Source organism: Megascapheus bottae, chromosome 31 (assembly GCF_031878675.1).
Source record: "Megascapheus bottae isolate mThoBot1 chromosome 31, mThoBot2.hap1, whole genome shotgun sequence".
NCBI classification, from domain to species: Eukaryota; Metazoa; Chordata; class Mammalia; order Rodentia; family Geomyidae; genus Megascapheus; species Megascapheus bottae.
In genome coordinates, this window is record NC_143539.1 from 775,169 (window position 1) to 788,933 (window position 13,765).

Genomic DNA, 13,765 nt, shown 5'->3' on the forward strand with positions numbered 1-13,765 from the left:
GTCTACCACTTGAGCCACAGCACCACTTCAGGCTTTTTCTGTGACTTTGTACATGCTACGCAAGCACTCTACACCAGGCCATACTCCCAGCCCCCCTTTTGTTGTTTTATTGTTTTTCTTGCCAGTCCTGAGGCTGGAACTCTGGGCCTGGACACTGTTCCTGAGCTTCTTTTGCTCAAGGCCAGCACTCCACCCATAAGCCACATTTCCAGAGCCCAAACCTTTTGTTTTTGAGGCAGGGTTCATGACTTGCTCGGCCAGCCTCCCAGGAGGCTGATGAGGATACCAGGTGAACTCGACCATGCCTGGCTCTCAGCTAATGTCTCCTACTGCCTAGCCGATAATTCTTGGGGGTCTGAGTGGAGCCCTTTCTGTTCTTCTTCTATGCTAACACTGCTGCCTCTGATAATGGGGGTCTGCTCCACGAAGGAAGGCAGGAAGGCAGGCCAAAGCCAGTGCTACAATCCCCTCCAACATCCCCTGAAACATAAACCCCGATCAGATACTTCCAAGGCACTGCTTATAACAAGGTTTTAATAAAAAGTTCAAGCCCCATGACCGACACCCCCCCCCAAAAAAAGTTCAAGTGCTTCCAATCTCCAGCATACCCATCCAGGTGTGGGGAGGAGCCCCCACACCCAGTAGCACCAGGGATAGCACCATGAGAAAGGAGAGGTTGCACCTGGCCTCCCTGAGACCACAAGGGGTGGTGATGTGCCCCCTGCTTCCCCCACCTCCCTCCAGACAGTTGCAGCGCTAAGGGCCAATCTGCTCCCTGCTGTGAGGCCTGGGCTCTGGGGAGATGCCATGGGTGGCCCCCACCCCTTTATGGCTTGACTCCCTGGGGAGGAAGGGGCCCCTGCAGTCCTGAGATGGGGGTGAGGCATACCGAACGGCCAGGGCTCCAGGCTGGGTTGGCTCAGGGGTCAGCAGTCACAAATTGTGAGGGACTTCTCCCCCCCACCCAGGGGTCCTTAACCAACCCCAGCTCACACTGAAGAGCGGTGCTGAGTGCCTGCCGGGCTCCCTGCAGGCGGGGCCAGGAGGCAGACCCCACAGCCAGCCCGTCATGGCTCATCACTGTTGATGTCCAGGTCAATGGAGCCATGGCTGACCACCAGGCGCAGGCGCTTGTGGGGGGCAAAAGGGGCAAAGGCCAGGGCCTGCTTGGGGATGGGGACAGGGATGGGGCCGGGGTCAAGGGTCCTGGCAGGGGCAAGGGCAGCTGGTGAGGTTGAGGCCAGGCGGTGAAGGCTGACACGCACCACGGAGGGCAGCCCGTAGCGCAGGGCCCAGTGCCAGTCCTCCTGGGAAATGCAGCGGGTGCGAGGAGGCTGGTCCAGGGCCACTGTGGCATCAGCCTGCAGGAGACAGTGGGGGCCACAGCCTCCCCACCGGTGCAGGGAGACACGGGCGATGGGGAGGACAGGGCGCTCTGGGGCTGGGGGGAGCCGGGGTCGCCGGCGCTTCCGGGGGCGTGGCCGGGGCTGGGTCTGGGGCAGCCATTGGAGCCAGAGGGGCAAACTGTCCAGGTGGAAGCCTGCAGGCGGCAGGTGCAGGGGCTGGCAGGCTGCTGTGGGGTCCAGGAGGGGAAGAAAGAAGAGAGGAGTGCTGGGCTGAGCAGGGTCCCGGCAGAGGCTCCTCGCAAGGGCACCCAGGAGAAGGGGCGGGGTCCCCGGCACCCCTTGCTCACCACAGAAGGGGTCTCGGCGCAGCAGGGACAGGTGGGTACAGGCCAGTGGACTCAGCTGGCACTGCTGGCCACCGTCGTGGCCTTGCTGTAGCCGCTGCTTGGTCTCCCGCAGCTCGTACTTGTCCAGGGGCTGTGGAGGCAGCTGAGGATGCTGGGGCTGCAGTCGGAAGGCTCCTTCACCCCTCCTGGGGAGGGCAAGAAGCCTTGCTGGATGCTCAGGGCCAGAGGGACCCCTGAGCCTCAGGGCTGGCCCTGCCTGCCCTGGCCACGCCCACCTCTCGCACGTGTAGCATTCGCAGTGTTCGTTTTCCTCTCCAAAGAAGCCCTCGCCATAGAAGCATGTCACCTCATCCCCCGGCTCGATGTCTCGGAGCACTTTCACACAGGCTGCATTCCCGTCTGTGGGCACAAACTGGGGCCAAGCCTGCTCAGCACCTGGCGAGGGTCTCAGAACAGCCCGGCTTGCTCTCGGGGTCCTCTAAGGACTCAGGCCACAGCTTAGCCACCGCACCATACAGCAGTACCTGCCTTGCCCGTGGCCTGTCCCTCTCATGATTGGCCTGCTCAACGGTGTCCACAACCCTGCTGGATGAGCTAAGCTGACCACCTGGGGCACACAGGGACAGCAACCACCGCTCCCAACTGCACTGTGCACTGGCTGGACAACCTGGGGCCAAGCTCTCCCCTGCCCTCGAGGACAACTCCCCTTCCCTGAGGTCTGTGTGAGTCCATTCTGCAGCCCGATGTGTGTCTGTGTGTATACATATGTGTACACGTGTACATGCATATATATTAGGCTTGAACTCAGGTACAGTTCCTGAGCTTTTGTTTTGTGTTAATTGGATTTTATTGTCCAGATAATGTATAGATACATTTGTCAGGTAATGGGTGCATCACTTCTCGAACCTTGATACCCCTTCTCATGTTTTTGTCCCCTTTCCCTCCCCTCACCGCCTCCCGATCCGTGAACTTTTTTTGCTCAAGACTAGCTCTCTACCGCTTTGAGCCACAGCTGTACTTCCAGTTTTCTAGCAGCTAACTGGAGATCAGAGTCTCCTGGACATCCCTTCCCAGGTTGGCTTTGAACCTAAATTTTCAGCTTCCTGAGCAACTGGGGTGCCAAGTGCAAGCCACTGACTGGGCTTGGGCCCTTTACTGACCAGAAACACCCCCTGCCTCAGTTTCCATGTGCTCATTCCTCCCAGGCTGTAAGTCTCACCTTGCAGTTGGGTTTGCAATCTGGAGCGGAGCAGGTGTGGGAGAGAGAAGAGAAGCCGTTGAGGAAGGGAGGGGGAAGCCCCTGGTCCCCCCCGCCCGCCCTCCCCACGGGGCTCACCGTGGTTGATGAAGGCCGCTGGGCCCAGCCACAGCTGGGTGCTCCGCTTTCGGGTGGAGTACATAATGCTGAAGTCATTCTCTCCGGCCCTCAGCAACCCCTGGTCTGCCTCGCGCAGCTCAGCCACGCAGCCCACCAGCAGCTCCAGTTTTTCGTTCTTCCTCCTGTCAAGAGGCCGGGCTCTGGGCCTTCACAGCCTCGGGGTGCTGATGGGGGGGGCCTCTCACCCAGAAGCTATAGGAGGGTGGGGCAGGCTCCGGGGGAACAGTGCCAGGCCCTGCGTCCTCCTGTCTCAAATCCACCACATCCCTCTAGAGCCCATCTCCTCCACAGGAACCCCACCTCCTTTCCCAGCCCCCTCACCAAGCCCGGGTGGACACAATCTTGGCCCCATTGGTCTCCATGGAGTAGCGCGTACAGGGCAAGATGGCAAAGCCGCTCTCTGGCAGGAAGGCACGGAGGTAGCGGAACACCTGGGGGGGGGGGTGAGGCATGGGGTGGGGTCTGAGGAGGGGCAGAGCCTGCAGTGGAGGGCCTCTTATCTCCTCTAGGGACTCTGTGGCCTCATCTGTCAAAGGAAGAGGTTGAACTCCATCTCAGGAATCACCCCTCCCCCATCCTGGGAGGGACCTCAATTGTCCCAAGGGCTGGGCAGGGCAGGAGCCCTGGGGCTGGCACCTCTGAGGGCAGGGTGGGGGCACAGGTGGGAGGGGGAGGGGCTCCCTCACGTGGGTCTTGAGGGCAGCCTCCTGACGAGAGCCCCTGCTCTGGAAGTAGTGGGCCTTCCAGCCGCCCAGTGTCAGGGCCTGGTATGCAGCCTCCAGGTCCCGCCGCCTCAGGAAAGCTTCCAGTGCGGCGCGGAGGTGGTGCTGGCGCGGCAGGGGAGGCATGGGGCTGGGGGAGAAGGTAGGCTTGGGGCCCAGGGCCTTCCCAGCCCAGTCCCAACCCCACCTGGGGCTGCAGGACCGGCTGAGGGGCACCAGAGCACAAGGAAAGGTGTCCCGGACAGGCCCTGGCCCCAGAACGCTCACCTGATGTTCATCTTATGGGTACAGAAGCCAAGGTAGGGGTCGAGGACCAGGCTGGTGGCCAGGTCATCGTTCTCGCACAGTTCCCGGGCTGTCACTCTGTCAGGGCCCATGGTGCCCTGAAGATCATGCTGCCTCAGGCACAGAGCAGGGGCCGCGCCCTGTGCCACTCAGAGGCTGCAAGGGAGGCCAGCAGGCCCTGCCATCTGCTCATCTGTGGCACACAACCAGAGAACAAGGCTGACTCGCAGGGCTCTGTGTGAGGATGACACGGCAACAAGTACTTGTGATCGTGGAAACCCACCGGAGAGGCAGGGCGGTGACTGGCCCCACCTGCCCCTCCGGTGGCTGGGCAGAGGCCAATTCAACACACACAGCCTCCTGGGTATACTACCACCTTCAGGGCCCTGGCACTGAGCACATGTGTGGAGGCAAGTTCCCAGGGGCCCAGGGAAGGTGGGTTAATTGGCAGTCTGGGATAATCCCAAAGGTTTAGCACTCACCAAGGAAATCAGGCTGCACTTCCTGCCTGCCCAGTTGCTCTCCTCCCATCCCCAGCCACCCTCAGACCTGGTCGGGAGGCTTGGGCAAAGCCCCAGACAGCCCAGGGGAGGGAGAAGAGACTGGAAGAGGGACCCAGCACCTGCTCCCTCTCCAAGGTAGAGGGTGACTGAAGACAAAAGCTATGGTGGGGGGGAGGCTGGCGAGACAGAACAGGTCAAAAGAAAAAAAAAAAAAAGGAAGAGGAAAGAAAAAAGAAATTAAGATAAACAAAGCAAACCCTAACCCGCATACAGGGAGCCTCAGGCCCACCTGTGCCCTGGGAGAGGGGTAGCTGCTGGAAGAGAGATCTGGAAGGGTCAGGAGGGCTGGAGGCAAACCAAAGGACCGGCAAAGCCCAGCAGAGCTGGGGGAAGCCCCGAGCCGCAGGACGGTAAAGACAAAACAGAGCCAGGCAGAGTGTGACCGAGGGAGACTACAAAGAGAAGCAGCCCGGGGCAGGGAGGGGTTCAGGAAGGGCTGGGAGAGGCCTGGGGATCCAGGCCAGAGGAAACAGGTTAGGGCTGGAGAATCCAGAACAGGGTCGGAGAAAGTCCTGCGAATCTCAGGAGAGAACTTCGGAAAGGGCTTGGGGGTCCAGGGAGGAGAAGGAGGAGGCGACGGGAAGAGGTCCAGGAAAGGAAGCGGGGCCTAGGGGGATCTGAAGGTCGAGAAGGTGGGGAGGCTGGGGTCAGGGAGGACCCTGGGGAGTGGGGGACGGAAGACAGGGGTCAGGGGAAGGCCCAGAGGTGGAGTCAGGGAGGCGGCCGGGGTGTGGGGAGGGAGGCCTGGGGCTCAAGAGCAGTCGGGGGGCCCGGGGCTGGGAGAGGGGGGTCAGGGAAAAGCTTGGGGTGCAGGGCCGGTCCCGGGGGAGACCTCTGGCTGGGAGGTCGGGGAGAGGCGCCGGGGGCTCAGGAAGAAAAGTACAGGGAAGGGGGCCGTGGAACCGAGGAGCCCGGAGACTTGGGCGTCCCGGGCGCGAGCACGGGCTGGGGGGACGACCGGGAGGCGCGGGGGCCGAGATGGGGCCCCGAGACCGACCCCGCGCCGCCCCTCACCCGCTTCTCCTCCTCCTCCTCCTCCTTCTCGGGCGCCCACGCCGCTGCCGCCACCAGCACCACCCACTGCCTGCTCCTGATCTCCGCCAGTCCGGGTCGCACCGGCTCCCCGCAGCCTCCAGGTCCCGCTCGGCCACGGCCGCCGTAGCCGCCTATTGGCTAAGCCCACTGCCATTCTTCGGTTGCTATGGAGCTCGCGCCGCGCCTATTGGTCTAATCTTTCTTTTTCCCCTCCCTCCCAGCCCCCCCATCGGCGCTCCAACAAAACCCCGCCACACCCGCGCTGCCAATTAGCCCAATGAACTGTTGCCAGTGGTTCAAGCTGCTGTCGGTCAGCCGTCACCATGGAGACTCGTCCCGCCTCCTCCGCCCCACCCTCCCCATTCATCAACGCCTTCATTGGCCAAAGGTGCCGTCGCTCCGAAAGATACTCGGGCAGGGTCGAGTTATCTAAGTCCAAATGGGGAGAGGGCGGGCTCTGACGGCCTATCACGCTGTGATTGGTTGGTTTCAGTACGGCCCATCCTCCCATTGGCTAAGGTCTGCGCTCTTCACCGTGGAATCTCCGCTTCCCTGTTCTTTCTCAGCCGCTCAGCCGCGGGGAAGAAACCTGGGACCGCCGGGAGCCGGGTCGAAGAAAGAGCGCGCGCGCCTCCCTCGCCTCCGCCCCCCGAGACCGGGGGTTGCCAAGGCGACCGAACTTTATTGACAGCCCCGCCTGGCTGCAGTGTTCTCCTCCCCTGCCCTCCAGCTCCCAATTACCTCGCTCGGTGTCAGACGTGCGTGTGCAGTGGAGTACGCAGGGGGATTTTCCTGCGCGACCGGCCCGGGGCCGCCCGGGGACCCCCGGTGCCCACGCCCGGGGCGCTGCCCACGCCCGGGGCTGCCCGGGGACCCCCGGTGCCCACGCCCGGGGCGCTGCCCACGCCCGGGGACCCCCAGTGCCCACGCCCGGGGCGCTGCCCACGCCCGGGACTGCCCGGGGACCCCCGATGCCCACGCCCGGGGCTGCCCGGGGACCCCCGATGCCCACGTCCGGGGCCGCCCGGGGACCCCCGGTGCCCACGCCCAGGCCTCTGCCCACGCCCGGGGACCCCCGGCGCCCACGCCCGGGGCCGGCAGTCTTTCTGCTTTCCACCCACTTCGCTGTGCTTTCCTTGGCTTCGCGGGGCGGCCAGTTCTTTGTTACGGTGCCCGGGATGGATGCGGGAAGAACCGACCGGAGAAGACCGGCCCGAGCCGCCCCTGGCGCACGCCGGCCCGCAGAGCTGCCCAGGTCGGAGGATCGCGGTTCGAAGCCAGCCCAGGCAGTGAAGACCGTGCGACTCCCCCTCCACTTTACCACCGGAATACTGGAAGCGGAGCTGTGTGCGGCTGGCGCGGTCGAGCTCCAGCCTTGAGCTGGACTGGCGCCCAGGCCCTGAGCTCAAGCTCCAGAGGCTCAGGCCTGTGACCCTCGCTACTCCGCAGGCTGAGGTCTGAGGCTCCTGGTTCCAAGCCAGCCTCGGTCATTTCTACCCTGAAGTACCCATCCCAGAAGACCACACGGACACAGTCACATACAGGGAAAGGGCATTGTTGCCAGCTGAGGCCCACAAGGCATCTTCCTCCCAGGAGAGGGAAAAACAACACTGGTCCTGATTCAGAGGCCCCCGTAAGCCATCCAGGACCTGAGGCAGGAGGTCTCTGCCAGTCACCAAAGACAGTATGTAGGTAGGGCAGAGTTCAGGTCTGGGTGAAGAGCGGGAATGCAGACTGACCCTGGAGCAACTCAGAGACAGTTCCCTTTTCTTTTTTTCTTCCCCCTCCCAGACGACTTCACCTCATGTGGCTTGAACTCTGGGCCTGGGCACTCTCCCTGAGCTCTTCAGCCCAAAGCTAGCGCTCTACCACTTTGAGCCACAGTGCCACTTTCAGAGTTCTCTTTTCTTTGTGAAGGGCAGGGTGGAGTTCAGGTCTGGGTGCCAGGCGTTGGGCTGATGTGGCTGGGGAATAGAGATACAAGCTGAAGGCCTGTGGTGGAGACTGTAAAGTCCCAAATGGAAGAAAGCATATTAACACACCTAGTCAGAGTTGCACATCTCAGGGCAATGTCCTATTGTTTCCTTGGAGGCAAAATTCACTGCTGTAGTGAGTGTACAATCCAATTGCGTCTTGTACCAGAATAAACAATTGTTACTCAATCATCACTGCTGTCCACTTCCAAAATGTTTTTTATGGTCCCCAGAGAAAACCTCACATCTGTCCTGCAATCCCCTCCCCCACCCCTCCCTCCCAGCCACTCACCTGCCTCTGGTGTTCAAGATTCCTTTTTGGGAAATCTGGATTTGCCCCTGGACCTGAGCTTTCAAAAACTACAGCACTGGGCCAAGAGCGTGGCTTAGTGGTAGAGTGCTCGCCTAGCATGCCTGAAGCCCTGGGTTTGATTCCCTGGTACCACATACACAGAAAAAGTCAGACCTCAAAAACTCAGAGACAGAGGGGCTGGGAGTTTGGCCTACTGGTTAAAGTGCTTGCCTAGCATGCATGAAGACCCAGGTTCGATTCCTCGGTACCACATACATAGAAAAAAGCCAGAAATGGTGCTGAGGCTCAAGGGCTAGAGCTCTAGCCTTGAGAAAGTCCAAGGACAGTGCTCAGGCCCTGAGCTCAAGCCCAGGACTGGCAAAAAAAAAAAAAAAAAACCTCAGAGACAGAGCCCAGACTCAGCGATCAAACCCCAAGACTGGAAAACAAAACAACACAACAACAAAAACACCTATAGCATGATCCCTGTTAGGGGACTGTGGGTGGAAGAACAGCCTGGACTCAACCTGACGACAGGCAATGACTGTTTATTGCAGCCGTGAATGACAAGCAACTTTCCAGCAGGAATGGGGGTTCTGTGAGCAAGTGGAGTTGAGGTCAGGTTTAAACTGGAGGAAATAGAAGAATAAAAAAAACAAGTCTATGGTCTCTTGGGAGCCAAGGGGAGTGGCCCTGGGTCAGATCCAGAATGCAATGCTCCAGGCAGGCCAAGGTGGAAATGACCTGCCTAGGGTCAAGCCCTTGGTGTTCGACTTGACCTGGGGCGGTCAGTCCTTCAACGCCCCCATCCTGCAGCACCCCCTGCCACCCCAGGCTTGGTCTTTTTATCTTTCAGCACCCTCAATAAGTCCCTGACATTTCTAGTTCAGTCTGACCTGCAAGCCTCTTTCCAGGCTCATGACTGTCTCTACAAAACAGGTGTTTGGGAACAGGTGCAGGAGACAGAAGAAGATGTACTGCGATTTACCAGAGCCTACAGACCAAGAATGTTTTGGGGTGGCAGCAAATGGGGGATCCTAGCACCCTAAGGCAGGAGGCAGGGGTGGGTGTGGGGGAGCTATAGACTGTGCTAGAAAAGGGGATGGAGAAAGAAGGGCAAGTACAGTCATTCTATTGCATGTGCAATGTGTAAAAGCTCAACAACATAACCTGAGGAGGCGGTTGTGATGGAGATGGATGGGGAGAGTGCGGGAAGGGGCAACATTGCCCAAGAGACAGTGTCCTCACAATCTGACCGGTGGAACTGAACCAGCCCTTTGTACATCTATTGGTTTTGTTTTGTTTTGGTTTTGCCAGTCCTGGGCTTGAGCTCAAGGCCTGAGCGCTGTCCTTGGACTTTCTCAAGGCTAGAGCTCTACCACTTGAGCCTCAGCACCACTTTCAGCTTTTTTCTATGTATGTGGTACCGAGGAATTGAATGGGGGTCTTTGTGCATGCTAGGCAAGCACTTTAACCACTAGGCCAAACTCCCAGCCCACAATTACTGTTCTTAAGCTACTAATGGGTCAGACTTCTGGGGATTGGAGCCTTGACTCAAGTGGTAAGGGCCTAATCTAGCAAGGAAGTTAAGCAAGCTCAAAGCCTTGAGTTCAAGTCCCAGAAATGTTAAAAAAAAGGGGGGGGCCGGGAGTTTGGCCTAGTAGTTAAAGTGCTTGCCTAGCATGCATGAAGACCCAGGTTCGATTCCTCGGTACCCCACATACATAGCAAAAAGCCAGAAGTGGTGCTGAGGCTCAAGTGGTAGAGCTCTAGCCTTGAGAAAGTCCAAGGACAGTGCTCAGGCCCTGAGCTCAAGCCCAGGACTGGCAAAAAAAAAAAAAAAAAAAAAGAAAGAAAAGTGAAAGCTTGATCCAGACACATGGGAGCCCCTAGTACAAGTGGTTCAGGCCAGTAATCCTAGCTACTCAGAGGGCAGAGATCTGAGAATCAAAGTTCAAAGCCAACCTGGACAGCAAAGTCCTTAGAGACTCTTATCTCCACTAACTACCAAAAGGTCTTGGGCTGAGAGTGTAGCCTAGTGGTAGAGTGCTTGCCTAGCATGCACAAAGCCCTGGGTTCAATTCCTCAGTACCATACACATAGAAAAAGTCAGAAGTGATGCTGTGGCTCAAGTGGCTAGCCTGGAGAAAGCCCAAGGACAGTGCTCAGGCCCTGAGTTGAAGCCCCAGGACTGGGGGTGGGGGGAGGCGGGGAAGGAAGGGGTAAGGGAAGGCAAACGGAGTGGAGGAGGCAGGGCCACTGGGGCCCTCCAAAGGAGGACAGAAACCCCACCCAGAAAGCAGGGAGCCTGACAGGAGGGCCTGGACTGGCCCCTGGAGCAAAGTGAAGGTTCAGATCCAAGGCTGTGGCCTCAGATGGGTGGGAACTGCACCCCCACACAGCATTAGGATAAGGAGGGGCAGAGGGGGTCCGTCTGGGGTCGCCAAGACAAAGAACAGAGGCACTGGAGGCCCAAGCTTCTGGGTCCTGAGGATGATAAGGGGTGGCAGTTAGAGGGAGAACTCACAAAACTAGAAGAAGGAAGTTAGGGGCACCCCCAAACCTGGTGTGTTGACTGCTGGGGTTGAGGAGACCGGAAGTGGTGATTTCAGGGCGAGGTCCTTTAGGAACTGACCTGTCAGTTTGGCTGCTGAGGTTGGACTTTGCCTTGGTGGACTGGCCCTCCCATCCGCCCTGGCCCTACCCAACCCTGTCCTTTTCTACTTGGAAGCTGCCATCCTGCCTTAGACAGACCAGGAAAGTTAGGAAGGTAGAGCCTGAGGAGGTGAGGGTCCCGGGGAGTCCGTAACTGGGAGTGGACACCCTGAGAATGAGGACTGACGACAGAAAAGATAAAGGACGGTGCTCGTGAGCCACGGCTAGACTCCACCTCTCTTCACTGCTCCTGCCCGAAGCCAATGCAGTCTCATGGGAGACACCTAGGTCTGCCAGTCGCCTGCCATTCTGAGAGGAGGCTGCTGGTCCCTTTTCCTCCACGAGAGGCAGCATGTGGGGCCACCTGACTCTTGTGCCCATCTTCCTGGCACTGTGGGCCATTGGTGGTATCTGGCTTGTGTGAGTTCTGAGGCCCACAGGGCTGCTCAGATGAGAGGCTGGGTTCTGGACCCTCCGGTGTGAGGGAGGAGGTTGGGTTCTGGATCCTCCGGTGTGAGGGAGGAGGCTGGTTGGGTTCTGGACCCTCCGGTGTGAGGAGGAGGCTGGGTTCTGGACCCTCCGGTGTGAGGGAGGAGGCTGGGTTCTGGACCCTCCGGTGTGAGGGAGGAGGCTGGGTTCTGGACCCTCCGGTGTGAGGAGGAGGCTGGGTTCTGGACCCTCCGGTGTGAGGAGGAGGCTGGGTTCTGGACCCTCCGGTGTGAGGGAGGAGGCTGGGTTCTGGACCCTCCGGTGTGAGGGAGGAGGCTGGGTTCTGGACCCTCCGGTCTGTGAAGAGCTTGGCTGACTGGAGGAAGGTCCTTGAATGCCCCCTACTCACGCCAGGATGTTTCTCCACCACAGCTTTGCTATGGCCCTGATCAACCAGGATGTGGACCTCTCCAGAGACTTCCCCTTCATCAGGTGGTCATGGGGGTGGGGAGGAAAGCGGCGATGGGGACTGGGGAGATGACCACAGGGTGACCTCCCATCTTCTGCAGCAACTGCGGCAGTTTCCCTCCCCAGAGCTGCGTTTTCAGCCAAGTCCTCAACACAGGAGCCGCGATGGGTATGTATTCCCGTCCTGCCCGCCCCGGCCTCCTCCCTCAGACCCAGCCACCGCGTAAACCCAGCTCGTCCGCCTTCACATCCACAAGTCCGGGACCTGCAGCCCTGCCTCCCTCACATCCGAGCCTCTGGCTCCAGTCACCGGCTGTGGCCATTTCACTCTGCACCACCACCCACCGACTCTGCTGGGGTCCTTGAGGTGGTTCCCACCCCTCCCTGTGCTTTTCACTCAGTCATCTGGATCTGCATTGTGCGTTACCACCAGCTCCGAGACTGGGGTGTCCCGACGTGGCTCAACCAGCTGACCCTGTGGTCTGGGATCCTGTGCGCTTTGGGGACCTCCATAACTGGCAACTTCCAGGTGAGGCCGTCACTGGGCGCCCACCCGGATTTGGCCAATAGAGTGTGGACTTCGACTCCCTGCATTCCTTGTGGCCCAGATCAGCTAGTGGGAGGGAGGTGGGGGGGTTGCAAGGCCTCATGGGACTTGTAGTTCCACCATGTGACTCGTGGGCATTCCAGGGCCCCATCACGTCCTGCTTCTTCCACTGAGATGCAGTCTCAGACTTTTCTGCCTGGGCTTGCTTGGAACTACGATCCTATCTCAGCCTCCCGTGTAGCTAGGAGCTCAGGCACTCATTTAACCTAGCTGGGTCAGGTCTATACCCCCACCACCTGCCCCGGTTGATCTTCTCATCCTGCTGCAGACTTCCTCTCAACTCTCCTCCTTCTCCCCAGGAAAGGAACCAGAAGCCCACGCACATGACCGGGGCCTTCCTTGCCTTCATCATGGGTACCGTGTACTTCTGGCTGCAGATCTTCCTCTCCTGGTTGGTGAAGGGCCTGCCGCAGCCTGGGGCCCCCTGGATGGCCTGGTTGCGCCTGGGCCTGTGTAGCCTCTGTACGGCGATCATGGGGGCCAGTATCCTTCCTGGGCCTGGGGTCCGGACCGGGGGCTCATCATCACCCGGCCCTGGCTGTGTGTCCCTCCAGGGCGCTGGGCCTTTCTCACTTGGGACCACAGCTTCCTCGAGGGAAGCAGTGATCTGGAGTCTCGCGCCTGCCACGGAACCTTCTCTTCATATGATTTCCCCAAACTTCCAGGGGGTTTCTGAAATTCTCAGACAGTTGTGAGGCTCAACTAGGACGGCATCCGTGAGGTGCTGAGATCTGTGCCTGGCATGCCGCACAGAGCATACTAGGGAGATGCATAAAAGGCAGAGTTTGGGGCACTGCCTGTCCCCCTAGAAGGCATGAAGCCCGGCCAGGGGTGTGAGAGCAGAAGCAAATTCGCACAGGAAGCCTCTGGTCCAAGGCCCTTTGTCCCGGGTCCTTATGGAATTAGTGGCAGGCAGCAGGCAGCACAAAGGGAGAATATTTCAGAATGCCTGTAATTTCAGCTGGCTGCTCCGGAGGCTGAGATCTGAAGATCTCAGTTCACCCCAGGCAGGAAAGTCTGTGTACCTCTTAGCTTCATGAACCACCAAAAAGCCAGAAGCAGACTTGTGGCTCAAGTGATAGAGCACCAGCCTTGAGTGAAAAACTAAAGGATGGAATGTCAGGTGCTGGGTTTAAGGCCAGTACCCTCCCCCCCACAAAGGACAATGCCACCAGAACAGAAAGACCTAGAATCCCTGCAGAGAAAGTAGGCAAGAAGACTGTCACTGAGCTGGTGGCTAGCCTGGGTACCACTCAAAGGACAAGTAGACACCCCTGCAAACTTAGACATGACCTCGATCCGGCTCAAGGTCACACAGCAAGTGGGCTGGGCTCCTGGGCCCTTCAGGGTGGTGTCTGGCCCTTGACTTTGATGTGAAGTGCTCGTCCTGCATTCCTTGAGTCTGCGGTCAGCCTTGGCCGCCTGCGAGTGGGCTGTGGCCATGCTGCTTTTCCTCCTCTTTGGCCTCTTTGCCGTGGACTTCTCTGTTCTGGATGGCTGCAGGTTGTGCCTTCAGCCCCAGCCCCAGCCCCAGCCCCAGCCGCTGGCCTCCCCCGAGACTCTGGGAACCCTCTTCACACAGGCACTGTCACTGGGAGGAGAAACGGAGCTGTCAGCCAGCTGTCCCCAAGACGACCCCGTGGGGGTTTCCCAACATGTGTGAGG

General features: G+C 59.4%; 2 protein-coding genes across 3 annotated transcripts; one reads left to right on the top strand and one right to left on the bottom strand.

Annotated features, from left to right (window-relative positions):
* Positions 1–519: 519 nt before the first annotated feature.
* Positions 520–5,771, bottom strand: Kmt5c (lysine methyltransferase 5C). Of its 2 annotated transcripts, XM_090322952.1 has the most exons (9): positions 5,656–5,771; positions 4,061–4,271; positions 3,758–3,923; positions 3,393–3,502; positions 3,030–3,193; positions 2,913–2,932; positions 1,969–2,105; positions 1,694–1,878; positions 520–1,573 (listed from the first exon to the last, which is right to left on the bottom strand). In XM_090322952.1, the coding sequence occupies exons 2-9, from the start codon at positions 4,168–4,170 to the stop codon at positions 1,068–1,070; spliced, it is 1,398 nt and encodes a 465-aa protein (XP_090179078.1). In that variant the 5' UTR covers positions 4,171–4,271; positions 5,656–5,771; the 3' UTR covers positions 520–1,067. The 2 variants fall into 2 exon arrangements, with proteins under 2 accessions (XP_090179078.1, XP_090179079.1); XM_090322953.1 differs by lacking the exon at positions 5,656–5,771 and having other exon boundaries at positions 520–1,570; positions 4,061–5,649.
* Positions 5,772–10,762: 4,991 nt separating this feature from the next.
* Positions 10,763–13,763, top strand: Tmem150b (transmembrane protein 150B). The gene is made up of 6 exons (XM_090321943.1): positions 10,763–11,016; positions 11,458–11,517; positions 11,595–11,662; positions 11,895–12,022; positions 12,400–12,583; positions 13,480–13,763. Exons 1-6 carry the CDS (start codon positions 10,949–10,951, stop codon positions 13,761–13,763), a joined length of 792 nt encoding a protein of 263 aa, XP_090178069.1. The 5' UTR covers positions 10,763–10,948.
* The last annotated feature ends 2 nt before the right edge of the window (positions 13,764–13,765 follow it).

Excerpts from the sequence above, each read along its gene's own strand:
- Kmt5c (XM_090322952.1), bottom strand. The coding sequence starts at position 4,170 with ATGGGCCCTGACAGAGTGACAGCCCGGGAACTGTGCGAGAACGATGAC. Across the intron at positions 2,933-3,029 it reads AGCGGCCTTCATCAACCACG|ATTGCAAACCCAACTGCAAG; the intron begins GTGAGCCCCGTG and ends GCTCCGCTCCAG. Across the intron at positions 2,106-2,912 it reads ATTGCAAACCCAACTGCAAG|TTTGTGCCCACAGACGGGAA; the intron begins GTGAGACTTACA and ends GCTTGGCCCCAG.
- Tmem150b (XM_090321943.1), top strand. The coding sequence starts at position 10,949 with ATGTGGGGCCACCTGACTCTTGTGCCCATCTTCCTGGCACTGTGGGCC. Across the intron at positions 11,017-11,457 it reads ATTGGTGGTATCTGGCTTGT|CTTTGCTATGGCCCTGATCA; the intron begins GTGAGTTCTGAG and ends TCTCCACCACAG. Across the intron at positions 11,663-11,894 it reads CAACACAGGAGCCGCGATGG|TCATCTGGATCTGCATTGTG; the intron begins GTATGTATTCCC and ends CTTTTCACTCAG.